The following is a 13,921-nucleotide window of genomic DNA, read 5'->3' on the forward strand; positions in this document are numbered from 1 at the left end:
TTTTTAGGAAGAGCTTTTTAATGGCAGAAATACACTCGGAGGTTTGCCATTGCCTACCGAGGGGCGACCACTATTAGAAAAATGTTTTTCTTAAGTTAGGTGCTTCACCGAGACTCGAACTCTGTAAATTCCGAATGTAGTCACGCACAAACTATTCTCATAGAATAATGTAAAAATAATAGAATAGAATAAATTAATATAATTTTGAATTTAAATAATGAAAATGTATTTAAGTTTCATATTAAGTTATTTTCTATAAGTATATACTTTACTGTAAGCTTAATATTAATATTTAAGCTTAATATTAAGTTATTTTCTATAAGTATATACCTCGCTGTCGCTATTTCTTTACCTGTTTCTATTTACTTTCGAGCATTGACTCTATTTCTACAGCTATAATTTCCGTTCTTCCTATTTCTCTTTACTTAACTGCATACTCTCTCTAACTCTCCACATACTGTTCTTCCATTTCCGCTATTTCTTTTATCTTAGTTTTAGGCATAATATAAGGACAGAGCATAATAAAATAAACTCACTTTTGAATTGTTAATCGGACGTGTACGGTGTTATTCTTTAAATTCGAATCCACAGGCAATTAATTTCGCGCTTCCCTAAGTTAAGTTTTTTTTTATTAAATCATTAAGACATCTTCAAAAACTCGTGAAGAATTTTCATGGCGCCCGAGCAGGGACATTAGTGCGAAAGTGTTAAATAAAACAAAAAATAAAGTGATAGTGACAAAAGGCCACAAGTTAGCAAATTGTGTAAACTGCACGCAAAATATTTAATAATTAATAATTAAAATAAATATGTAAGTGCTAATTTAGTGCAAAAAGAATATTGCCTGCGCGGTCCGTTGACAACCAAAAACAAAAGTCGTCTCGCAAAACCAAAAAAAATAGACCAACAGACAACTAAACTAATATACATATGTATGTACGCATACATATGTATATAAACAAAACTAGTGCAGTGACTTGAAAAGTGGAGTGGCTGGAAAAAAGAAGTGACTGTGAGCCCCAAAAAACAAAACAAAAAAAAAAAATTGTTTGAAATTGAAATAAAATACCTATATAAGTAAAATAAAATACTTATATTCAAAAAAGTTAAAAACCAAAAAAACATATAGAACATCGTTACGAAGGGGAGTGAAACTGTGGAGCTATACGTCATATTCACCGGTTCACCAACTGTTCACCACCAATATCCACCGTTACATAGGACACCGAGGGAGGAAGGACCTGCAACCGCGTGGCCTACCAAAGTTGAAGCTGGAAACAAACCAGTCCACGATAAACAGGTATTGAGTGCAAAAAATTTAAGCTAGAAATTGGCTTTGTGATTGACCGAGATTATTACAGTTGCTAATAATCGTCTCACAGTACAAGGGCTTCAATTATTGGCATCTCGTGTATCCACTTCTATATGCAAATAAACCATACTTATACACTTATATATATAAAATATATATGTATATACATATACTGCCTATGAAGTGAAGGATACAGTGGGACCCGAGGCAGAGGAACTTGTTTGTCGCCAAATAATTTGCGAGTACTATTTTTTGGTTTATTTTCGGGATTTTTTCAAAAAATCAAACGAAATTGCGGTTTCTGATCAGCCGGAATATGAAAAAAAAATCAATTATTTGCTTATTTTCGTCTCGTTTTCGTTCGGTTCTGGTCAAATTTCAGCTATTATATATTTCAGTATTTATCGCTTTCGTTTTCGTGCTGACGAACTTCCAGAACCGTTTTCATTTTACAAAAGCCATAGGCTAAAGCAGCGAACTTTAATCTCAAAACATGAGTAAACCAAAGTCGGCTATTTCCAGTCTCTCTCCAAGTAGGGAGATGATGGACTTAAAATCTTTAAAGCGCCAGAGAACTGTTGCAAAAACCAGCATAGTGAGCATAAAAACGGGTCTGCTGAAAATACCATGTCGCTAGATCCAATCGAATTGGAGTGCCGACTCGACATATTGAACTCCCATAGCGAAAAACTCATGAAATGTCAGTCGAAAATTGAGGAAATCGACGAAGATGACATTGCCCGTGGAGAGTTAGAGGACTTAATTGCAGAAACAAAGTCCATTATTAAGTCCATTTTGGCGAGAAATAAGTCGCCAATTGCCGAATCATCTTTTATTGCACCTCACAGCTCGCGGCTACCAAAAATGTCGTTACCTACATTCAAAGGAGAATACTCCGAATTTAAAAACTTTATGAGTCTGTTTGAGAGTTTCGTGCACAATTATCCCACAATCCCGGACATTGAAAAATTTTATCATTTACTATCATGTCTTTCCAAATGTTGGAAGAGTCTAAACTTTTTGAATTGTCAAATATCCAAAGGCCTTCTGCGTCGTATTTGCGATCAATGATTGATACAGTGTCTGCAGTATATGACTCCCTTTTATCGCTGGGTGACGATAAGCTTATTTCAAATGCGATGTTGATTCACATAGTGATGTCGAAGGTTGATCCCACTACTCGGTCAAAGTGGGAGGAGCAACTTGACTATGATAAGCTGCCGTTTTGGGCTGAGTGTGAAGCTATGCTAAATAAGAGATACCAGCATTTATCAGCTGAAGAAGCTTCCTCATCCCAACAAAGGCCAAACAATGAAGATACGCGGCAGAAAACAAAAAATCAACAACTGCGACACTCAAAAAAAACATATATCGCGATAATTTCCAAACTACCGACTTGCCTTCACTGTGGTTCTAAGGACCATGTTTTAATAGCTTGCCCAAAATTCCAAGCGCTTACTGCACTTAAAAGATTTGACTTTGCAAAATCTTTTTCTCTGTGCATAAATTGCTTGCGCAAGGGACATACGGTCTCAAAGTGCAAAGCAGATCGCTGTGGTGTATGCAACCGTTCGCATCACACCATGTTGCATCAATATCCGATCTCCTTTGAGACCGAGCCGCAACCTTCGACATCACAGGCCATGCATATTAGCAGTCTGCCTTACCGAGTCATGTTAGCTACAGCCGCAGTTAATGTAAAGGCCAGCTCCGGTGTTTACGTGCAAGCGCGAGCTCTACTTGACTCCAGTTCTCAAGTCAACTTTATGAGCGAAGAGCTTATGCAGAAATTACGAATCCGAAAAGAAAAATTCGCTCTAAATATAGTTGGAATTGGCAATTCAAATAAAAAGGTCCAAGGCAAACTAAAAACCATTACTTTTGGGTAATGCGTTCGATATCAGTCAATCATCCAGATCGGACTGTAAACACAAATGGCTTCCACAAAATATTGAACTAGCTGACCCAAGCTTCTACAAATGTCAGAAAATAGACATACTTTTATGAGCTGAAATATTCTTTGATCTGTTATCGGTTGGTCAGATCAGAACCAGCCCAAGGCAGCCAACGCTGCAAAAAACTGTGTTAGGCTGGATAATTTCAGGCAAGTATGCCACAAATAATAGCTCCAGTGCCCAAGTAAGTAGCACATTTTGTCAATTTGAAGAAAGCGTTGCTAGCATTGATACTACAATAAAATCCGAAAATTCTGGGAATTGGAAGAAATACCTGCACAAGTGAATTCCACATGACTGACTCCAGAGCAGGCAAAATATGAGGAATTTTTTTCGAAAACCACACAGGTTTTACCATGTGGAAGGCTTCAAGTCAGACTGCCTTTCAAAACCGACCGTAAATTACTCGGTCATTCGTATGAAACCGCAGCTCGGCGGTTTCAGGCGCTGGAGAGAAGGACGCTGAAAGACCCAGTACTTCGTAAAATGTGCCTGGACTTCATGCAAGAGTATCTCGAATTGGGGCATATGAGTCCAACAAATAATCGACTCCCGAGTGAGCCGCACTATTTTATTCCGCACCAGTGTGTGTTAAGACCGCAGAGCACAACAACCAAATTGCGCGTAGTTTTTGGTGATTCGAGTCGCACATCCACACAAGTTGCGTTGAATAAAACCTTGATGGTCGGACCGATCGTTCAAGAGGAGCTTTTTTCGACCCTCCTTCGCTTCCGATTGCACAAATATGCCATGACTGCCGACATCACGAAGATGTATCGTCAAATATTGGTGCACGAAGACGACAGGAGCTTCCAGCTCATAGGGTGGAGACAGGATCCATCGGAGCATTTGCAAATATTTCGACCAAACACCGTAACATAAGGCACAGCGCCTGCACCATTTCTCGCCACACGGTGTCTGCAAATGCTAAGCGACAAAAATAAAGCCAAATATCCGCTCGGTTCCAAAGTCGTTCGGAATGACTTTTACGACGACAGGATCAGACAGTATAGAAAGCCTCACCCAGATACAACAGGAAGTAAATACAATTTTAGAATAGGCAGGCCTGAAATTAGCAAAGTGGTTTTCCAATCATACAAGCTACATACAAGAATAGTGAGAGTCTCCAAAAATTATTGCAGCTCAGCGATACAGACTCTTCCAAAACGCTGGGAATCCACTGGAAGCCGAAAGATGACATTTTTCGCTTTATTCTGGAAAATAATTTTAGCGAGCTGCGAGCAACTAAACGTAATATTTTATCAGTTTCCGCTCGCCTCTTTGACATTCTTAATTTGTTAGCCCCGCTAGTCACCAAAGCTAAAACCTTATTAAAAGAGCTTTGGATTCAAAAGCTAGACTGGGATGAGTCCATTGCATTGCGGATGGACACTAGCTGGCAAAACTTTAAAGCCAGTTTGTTGCAGCTTCCATCAATTAGCATTCCTCGGTATGTAAATACAGAGTCGAGTGCCAGCTGCCAAATTCATGGCTTTTCCGACGCTTCAATAAGAGCGTATGGCTGCTGCGTATATATACGTAGCCAATCCGCTAGTGGTACGAAATGCACGCTGCTTACTTCAAAGTCTAGAGTAGCTCCGCTGAAGACTAAATCTCTTCCGCGTTTAGAGCTCTCGGCAGCCCATCTTCTGGCCAAATTATGGTCAAGAATTTCACCAATGTTGAGTCGACCAATAGAACAAACAATTTTCTGGACAGACTCCGAAATAGTTCTGCATTGGATTAAAACGCATCCATCGTCGTTGCAAACTTTCGTCGCAAATAGAGTGTCCGAGATCCAAGAGTGGACCCAGAATGTGTCGTAGCGTCATGTGCCCACAAAACAAAATCCTGCGGATCAAGTGTCTCGGGGTTGTAACGTGGACGAATTGGGTAATTCAATACGGTTATGTGGTCCACAGTTTCTCCTAGATACCCTGCTACATGGCCAAAAAATGTCAACTTCAGTCTCTCTCCAGAACAAGAAGCACTCGAGAAGAAGAAGACGCAATTACGTTAACCGCAATCAATGCCACAACAAAGCCACTTCTCGAAATAATTTACAGGTTCTCATCTCACAGAAAAGTGCTTCGGATTTTCGCTTATATACTCAGATGGCTTCGAAAAATACGAGAGCGAAAAGCAGAATCTGTATTAATACCCACGACAAAGGAATTACAATTGAGTTTCCTTAAAATTGTCGAAATAATTCAGCATTTTGAATTTAGCGATGAAATTAATGAAGTATCGAAAAATAACGAACTTCCCTCAAGTTTGCAGAAATTAACTCCATTTCTGCATGAACACTCGGAATCATCCTTATCGTTTAATTTGATTCGAGTAGGTGGCCGTTTATTAACCGCGCCAATCCCCTATGATGCTAAGTTCCCTTTGCTATTACGCAAAGACTCGCACTTTGTGAAGGCATACATCCGGTTCCTACATTTTCGTAACCACCATGCCGGTCCAAAGGCATTGGTAGCGCTTCTGCGAGAAAAGATATGGCTGGCAAATGCTCGAGAAGCCTGTAGTCGAACTGTAAGAGAATGCATTCACGGTTTTCGTTATAAGCCAAAATTGCAAGGTCAGATCATGGGCAATCTACCCGCCGATCGATTACGCGCCCAGCAGCGCTTCACAATATGTGGGGTAGATTACTGCGAGCCCATCCACATAACCCTAAAATTCGCGGTCGCCCTCCTGTGAAAATGTACAATATATTGCCATTTTCGTGTGTTTCGCTTCAAAGGCAGTTCATCTAGAACTTGTAACTGATTTAACTGCTGTTAAATTTATTTTCGCTCTCAAAAGGTTCACTGGGCGCCGAGGGATGCCAGCCAAAATGTACTGCGACAACGCGACGAACTTTGTGGGAGCAGAGAGGAAGCTGAGGGAGCTCCGGGAAGCCTTTCTGGCACAGAAAGAGGAGATTCTCCAATACGCCGCCGACGAAGGATTCATCTTCGCCTTCATACCTCCGAGGGCACCCCACTTCGGCGGCCTGTGGAAAGCAGCAGTGAAGTCGGCCAAACATCTGCTGGGGCGCGCCGTAGGCAACGCGCTGTTAACCGCCGAAGAAACCGCAACGCTTCTCGTCGAAATAGAAGCGGTACTGAACTCGCACCACTCAGCAACGACCCCAACGACGGCGAGGCGCTAGCGCCGGCGCATCTACTAATCGGTTGCCCCTTGCGAGCTTTGCCACCGGAGAAGGTACCCGTGAACCTCAGCCGCTGTTTAGAGAGATGGCAGCATGCTTGCTCTCTCAAGCAACAATTTTGGCGCGCGTGGTCGTAGAGCTATGTACCTTCTGGAGCTCCAGCAGCGCATCAAATGGGTGCACCCGCAGCCCAACGTCCAACCAGGCCAACTCGACGTCGTCCACGAAGACAACGTACCACCGCAGCATTGGGTGCTTGGTCGAATAACCGCAACCATTCCCGGAGCGGACGGCAAAATTCGAGTCGCAGAGCCATTAAGAGGATCATCAGCCACAGTGTATTTACGCCGACTTCTGCACCCACTGCTTCGCTCAGTTATGTTGCTGCTGCCGTTGCTGATATCATCATATAAACTGCGCCTATTCTCACTGCTTCTTCAACTAATGCTGATGCTGCTGCTGCTCACGAATGATAGAAACAAGATTGCGCCAATCTGAGAGCGAGTGACGTCTCTTTTGCAAATTTGTGCAGTGTTGCCAACCGTTTGCTCTCCGCAATAAATTTAGTGCTATTTTATACATTAAAATGCGATAATTTTTAAGTTGGTGTTTGTTTCTTATTTTCTATTTAAACAACGCATTCAAATTATTAAAATTGTCGGACCGCAATGCAGAAATTAGAGAAAAAATTCGAGTTGTTGGGATAAGTTAGAAGAATAAAACCCCTGCACGTCGCTCCAAAACAAGCGAAAATATTGCTGTTGTAGCCAAAAGTGGTGGGGAAACCCAGGTTTGTCCATTCCTCGTCGTTCTTTGGAATTGGGCATTCCACAAACGTCATTACACCGTATTTTGCATAAAGGTTTGGGTTTTAAGGCTTATAAAGTCCAGTTAACACAAGAACTCAAGCCGGCCCGTCATCAAAAACGTCTCGTCTTTGCTGATTGGGTGGTTGAAATTCATGAAAATTATCCGGAATTCCATAGAAAAATAATCTTGCATGCTGAGGCCCATTTCCTCCTTAGTGGCTTCGTCAACAAGCGAAATTGTTGGATCTGGGGCTCCGAAAATCCAAGAGTTATTCTTGAGAAGCCTCTCTATCCCCAACGTGTGACTGTTTGGAGCGGCTTATGGTCTGGCGGAGTCATTGGACCTTACTTTTTAGAAAATGAAGCTGAAGCAACAGTTACGAGTAATGTATTACGCTAGCGAGAGATGATTAACGATTTTTAATGGCCGGAATTGGATGGTGCTGATCTGGAAAACGTTTATTTTCAACAAGACGGCGCTAGTTAAGGAATGATTTCATTCACAAATAATAAACAAAAATAGTTAAGTAAATTCTAAGTATAATCACGCAGCGCTGAACAAATCCAAACATATTTTAAGAATACCAAAGATAAACATAATTATTTTAAAAATAACAAAAGACAAACATATTTTACGAAAAACAAAAGATAAGCAAAAGTTAAACATATGTATTTTAAGAATAACAAGAGACAAAAAAGAAACTAATATACAAGTCGTGTACCTAAATCACTAAGATGGGGTATAAGTATAAATACGACTGTCAAATATGTTGGCAGACCGTCCTGTATTAACATAGTGTTAAGAACTACCCTATAATTAAATTAAAAAAAAAAATAAAAATTATAGCAAGCAAGTCTTTAACTATCTTCCAAGTCTCTAACTCGCTACGTGCGACACAAGCAACGAAAGCATTGATCCTAACATTGAAAAACACCTCTTATTGGAAAACCCTTACTATAAAATACTTGATATGCAATAAAACGTAAATTATAATGAATACTGCATAAATAGTAGTTCATTCATTAAATTCGAAATATTGCCAAAGCATCAAAGATTCTAAAGAACAAAATTTATGCTTATATGTTACATTTGTACTTACAAGCATGTATACCTGTAGATATACATATATTCACATATTTATGTACGCTTACCGTAGGCTTGCTCAGTGCTTTGCTAAAGACAAATCGAGATCGCATTTGGCTGTGTCGATTTCTTTTTGTGTATAGGGGCTAAGACATCGTTTCTCACGTCTCGAACTTCTATTAACGGTTCGCCCTTCTTCTTCTTTTCACCCTACCGGCCGCATCAACATGCCCGTTCGTCAAACATTTAGTGATTGTAACTCTATCTTATCTTGTCATGGGATGGTTCCATGTGTAGAAGTCCACGCAAGTGGGGAGAGTTACTGGGGGATGATTCTATGTGTAGAAGTCCACGCAAGTGGGGAAAGTTACTGATCGCCATTCACTTGGGAGTGGCCAGGACGATTCTTCTACATATGGTCCAAGCAGCTCACAACGTCCGGGATTAGCCCACGTATCCCCTGGGTAGCTTCCGAACACCCGGGAGTGAGCTAACGTGAGAAGGCGAAGCATTCCAGGAAAGCTGGTTGTGCGCTGGGTTAGGGACCCGCCACTTAAAAGGCCCCCGCAATGAAAACAGCAACAAAGCCTCGGATGAGAACTACCTTTACTGATGATGACCACTGCAAACCAAATAAGGAACACGATTTGAGGGCATGCCCCTGGAATGTCCCTTAATGGGAGAAGGTGCCTCTGCCCGGCTGGCTGATGTCCTCGTGAGAGTAAAGGCTGACATCACTGCCATCCAAGACATACGATGGAAGGGGTAAGGCAAGAAAACCATAGGACCTTGCGACGTCTACTACAGCTGCCATGTAAAGGAGCGCAAATTCGGTGTCGGAATTGTTGTGGGAGAGAGATTTCGTCGCCAAGTACAGTCGTTCACTCCGGTAGACGAGCGTCTCGCAATATTCAGCATCAAAGCCCGTTTTTTTAGCATCTCGCTCATTTGCGCGCACGCCGCTACGGAATAGAAGAATGACGCGACCAAAGATTCCTCCTACGAGCGCTTCGAACGTTCCTATAAGCGCTGCCCCGACATGAGCGCGACACGACATAAAAATCGTGCTTGGCGAATTAAACGCCAGGGTGGGCAAGGAGGGAATTTTTGGCCCCACAGTCGGAAAATTCAGCCTGCACAACGAAACATCCAGTAACGGACAGAGGCTGATCGACTTCGCCGGGGCCCGAAACATTGTAGTCTGCAGCACCAGATTCCAGCATAAAAATATCCACCAAGCTACCTGACTGTCCCCTGATCGAAAAACGAGAAACCAGATCGATCATGTTGTGATAGATGGAAGATACGCGTCTAGCGTATTAGATGTACGTACGATCCGAGGACCCAACATCGACGCGGATCATTACCTTGTTGCAGCTAAACTGCGCACACGCCTCTGTGCAGCAAAAAACGTACATCTACCAACTCAAAGAATGTTCGATATCGAAAAGCTGTAATCCCAACAGAAAGCCAGAAGATTCGCCACTCGACTCTCACTCCTGCTCTCAGAGAGCACTGCCCAACAAACCGGCATGCACGAGCAATGGAGCAACATTTCTCGTTCCCTACGTACCGCCGCCGAAGAAGAAATCGGATTCCGGCGAGCCCGAAAAAACAATTGGTACGATGAGGAATGTCATGCTGCCGCCGAAAGAAAAGATGCCGCCTATAGAGCCACGCTGCGATCGGGCGCAACGCGAGCCATGTGGGATCGCTACAGAGAGTTAAAAAAGGAAGAGAAACATATTATCCGAAAGAAGAAACGGGAGGCCGAAATACGTGAGAGCGAGGAGCTTGAGATGCTGGCCAATATGAACAACGCCCGAAAACTCTACCAGAAAGTTCGGCGACTTACAGAAGGTTGTCATGTCACAGAGAATGTGAAAATCCCGATACCCCAATCGTCGACGATGGAATTGACGTTCCGCTACCCGACCATGATGGTTGAGAATAGCGATAACGCGGCTAAGGAACAACAAAGCAGCGCGCCCCGACGGACTGTCACCGGAGCTAATCAAACATGGCGGCGAGGAGCTGGTAAAGTGCATGCATCAGCTCTTATGCAAAATATGGTCAGATGAAAGCATGCCTGCCAATTGGAACTTAAGTGTGCTCTTCCCAATCCATAAGAAGAGTGATCCTGCAATTTGTGCCAATTATCGCAGGATTAGTCTTCTAAACATCGTCTATAAGGTTTTGGTGAGCATATTGTGTAAAATACAGAAGCCCACCATCAGCCAACTGATTGGACCTTATCAGTGTGGCTTTAGACCTGGAAAGTCTACCATCGACCAAATATTTACAATACGCCAAATCTTGGAAAAGACCCATGAAAGGAGAATCGACACACACCATCTTTTCGTCGATTTTAAAGCTGCATCCGACAGTACGGAAAGGAGTTACTTGTATGCCGCCATGTCTGAATTTTGTACCCCCACAAATCTAATACGGCTATGCAAGATGACCCCGCTGTTAGCTCTGCCTTCTCCAAACTGGATAAAGAGGCAAAGCGAATGGGTCTGGTGGTGAACGAACACAAAACGAAGTACCTCCTGTTATCAAACAAACAGACGGCGTACTCGCGTATCGGCACCCACGTCACTGTTGACAGTTATAATTTCGAGGTTAACAGTTATACTTCGTGTATCTAGGAACCAGCATTAACACAGATAACAATGTCAGCCTTGAAATCCAAGTAAGAATCTCTCTTGCCATTAAGTGCTACTTTGGACTGAGTAGGCAACTGAGCAGTAAAGTCCTCTCTCAACGAACAAAACTAACACTCTACAAGGCTCTCATCATGCCCGTCCTAACGCTTGGAGTGATCGTAAAGCTTGCGCCCGAATGATATTCCGAACATAGCACTAAACACAGCCACCCTAGAAAATCAAGAACTATTTCCTAGGGTGATGCTGTTGTATTTTGTGCAACGTGTGTTCCTGAATCTCTGGAGAGGCAAATACTTGCGCTCCAACCGAGGCTAGGGAAGCCACCTTTGACACGATTGGCAAACTTTTGGAACGGCTTATTAATAGAAGATGGGGGGGGGGGGGGGGGGGTTAGATGGGAAAGTTATGCGAACAATATAGCCACTCCTCTCCAAATGGCAACCTCTACCCACTGTCCAGGACCTGATGTCCTGGACTTGTTACTCCCTGTTTTCGCTAACGAGGCTCTGTCGACCGGTGACAAAGCGGTGTAACCTTGTCAGCACTTTAAGCTAAGGTGTCGAGGTACTCGTGCCGAGAGCTGCATGGATGGTAGAGTCTAAATAACCAGTATTTAACGGTCCCCTCCGATGCACAGGCAAGGTCGGTTGTATTAAGTGCCTTACCACGGCATGCCGGCTCTGCCGTGGTGGACCACCCCTTCCGTGCCTACTCGTGGGACCAGATAGCGAATGGAATCAAAATTATCAATTATCAAAGAAAAAGAAGGATTTAAAGAGTTAACGGAGAGTGTGCTGGGCTCGCTCTCCGAGGACGATCTATTGGCCTCCAGCCAGGAAACGATTGTCGAGCCATGTACGAGAGGTGCAAAACTCAGTACCCCGATTCTCTGACCAAGCCTACTTCAGTCGGCTACCAAGGCGACCTCTGGTGAGGTAATCAAGGCGGCCTCTGGAGAAGTTTCCTCTGGTAAGGCCGCCAAGGTGACCCCTGGCAATGACGCCCCGGTGACCACTGCGAAGGTCACCAAGAAGAAAAATAAGAAGTCGTCCGGTGCCCTGCTAAAAGCGCGATACCTAACGGCGAAATTCATTCTAGCAAAGAGTGCCAAGAATGAACAAGCCGGTAAAGCGCACGAGGCCGCGATCAGTGAGTACGAGGTCGCGACCGCAGCAAAACTTAACCAGCCGCAACCACAACCACAACAACAGCCTAAATCGGCACGGAGCTCGGCTAAACGTAACCGCCAACAGGATGTGAGCGGACGCGAGGCAAAAAAGAGCAAATACTCCTCAGCCCAGGGGGCTGAGCGTGCTTCAACTAGTGTGGCAGCCGCGGCCGCGAGGGCGGCCTACAGTGAGGTGGCCAGGGATCATCTCCAAGTTGCCCTCGGGGACGCAAAAAACAATAGTGGTGTTTTAGGCGGTGTTGCCCCTTTGGGATGCTATTGAGGGACAGCTTTCGAGGATGGTCCTCAGACACATCATAGACAAAAAAAGGGCCAGCACCTCTCTTCGACTGGGATGAAATCTGTCGATACTGTAGGGTTATAAGATGTGGCAATCAGTACTCGAAGGAGAAGAGCCTTACTACGGTTAACTGGAAAGGGCTTTCGCTAAAGCTCATCCCTGCCTCAGAAATATCCCTGGACGACCACACGCTAGAATTTGGTTGCCGAAAATGGAGCTGAACAATTCGGAAATTGTTCAGTGTCTCAAGCTACAGAATCCTGAGGTTCCTGTGGATGACTGATCTGTCATCAAAGTAGGAGAACCTCAGCAGCATAGTTCCGCCGTTAAAAGTAATTCAAATTTACCTTCGGGACTCTAAACTATCCACTGATAACCCACGAGTCACCCACCATCGTTACATCGATGTCTGCCTAATACAAGAGCCTTGGCCGTCGTTAAAGGGAAAGTACACAATTTATTTCTAAAAAAAAAGGGCAAGACAGATGGGGGTCTGTCTCATCGTGTGCTACTTCAAACAAACTATGGCCTCAATACGATAGAAACAGAACGCTTAAGGTGATGGGAATCCCCAGCCATTCAATTTCCAAACTCATTGCGGTGTTCGCTGGTCACTGGGTGATCGGTACTCATACGGAGAAGCTTGGAATTCCGTACAACCCCCATTGCAGAAGCGGTGGGGATCCTGCAGAAAGAAACTATGGAACACTTTCTCTCCAAATTTCCGCCTCTGCCGGCTAGGCGCTTGAGATCCCTTAGCGTGCCTTTGGGGATGACTTGAAGAAACTCTCCAGCCTAAATCCCTTTTCTCTCCTCCGCTACATCAACAGCACTGGATGGCTGTAGACGGTTTTTTATCTTCCCTAAATCCTTTCACAGGTAGTGGTCCACATTATGGTATCAAAACGGCATGTAAGTGCTAGGTGTAGTGTGCCTGGGGTACTCTTGCCATCTTACCTACCTACCTATTAATAATAAAATACAATCGTACACTGAACGCGAGGCGGGACTATCCCCGTACCAGTACGGTGTCCGAAAACGAGGATCTACTACAGCGAGAATCTACAAAAAGGTAGTCAAAATTGCTACTGACGCGATCGCAGGCAAGCGTTGGTGAGGCGGGGAGAAATAGTACTATGCAGTCGTGACCTTGAATATGAAAAATGCCTTAAACTCAGCAGACTGGGGAAAAATTCTTAACGCACTTAAAAAGACTACATTTACAATATGGTCAGAAACTATCTGAGCAATCGAAATTTGGAATATGACACAGGAGATGGAGTAAAAAAGTATTAGGTTACAGCAGGAGTGCCGCCGGGCTGAGTGCTAGGCCCCACGATATTGAATATTTACGATGAAGTATTTCGCTTCCCATTCCCCACAGATGTACACATCATTGGCTTTGCGGATGACACAGCTCTGGTACTTGTAGCCAATATATAACCCACAATGCATCGAGAACG

General features: G+C 43.7%; 1 protein-coding gene across 1 annotated transcript in view; it reads left to right on the forward strand.

The window, feature by feature from the left end:
• The window catches only part of LOC128869397 (cyclin-dependent kinase 11A-like), a 45,746-nt gene extending 33,306 nt beyond the window's left edge, over nucleotides 1-12,440 (forward strand). The window contains exon 7 of the mRNA XM_054111946.1: nucleotides 11,898-12,440. Within this exon, the coding sequence (XP_053967921.1) occupies nucleotides 11,898-12,440 (543 nt within the window). The remainder of the gene's footprint in view (nucleotides 1-11,897) is intronic.
• Nucleotides 12,441-13,921: the final 1,481 nt, after the last annotated feature.

Source organism: Anastrepha ludens, chromosome X (genome assembly GCF_028408465.1).
Source record: "Anastrepha ludens isolate Willacy chromosome X, idAnaLude1.1, whole genome shotgun sequence".
NCBI classification, from domain to species: domain Eukaryota; kingdom Metazoa; phylum Arthropoda; class Insecta; order Diptera; family Tephritidae; genus Anastrepha; species Anastrepha ludens.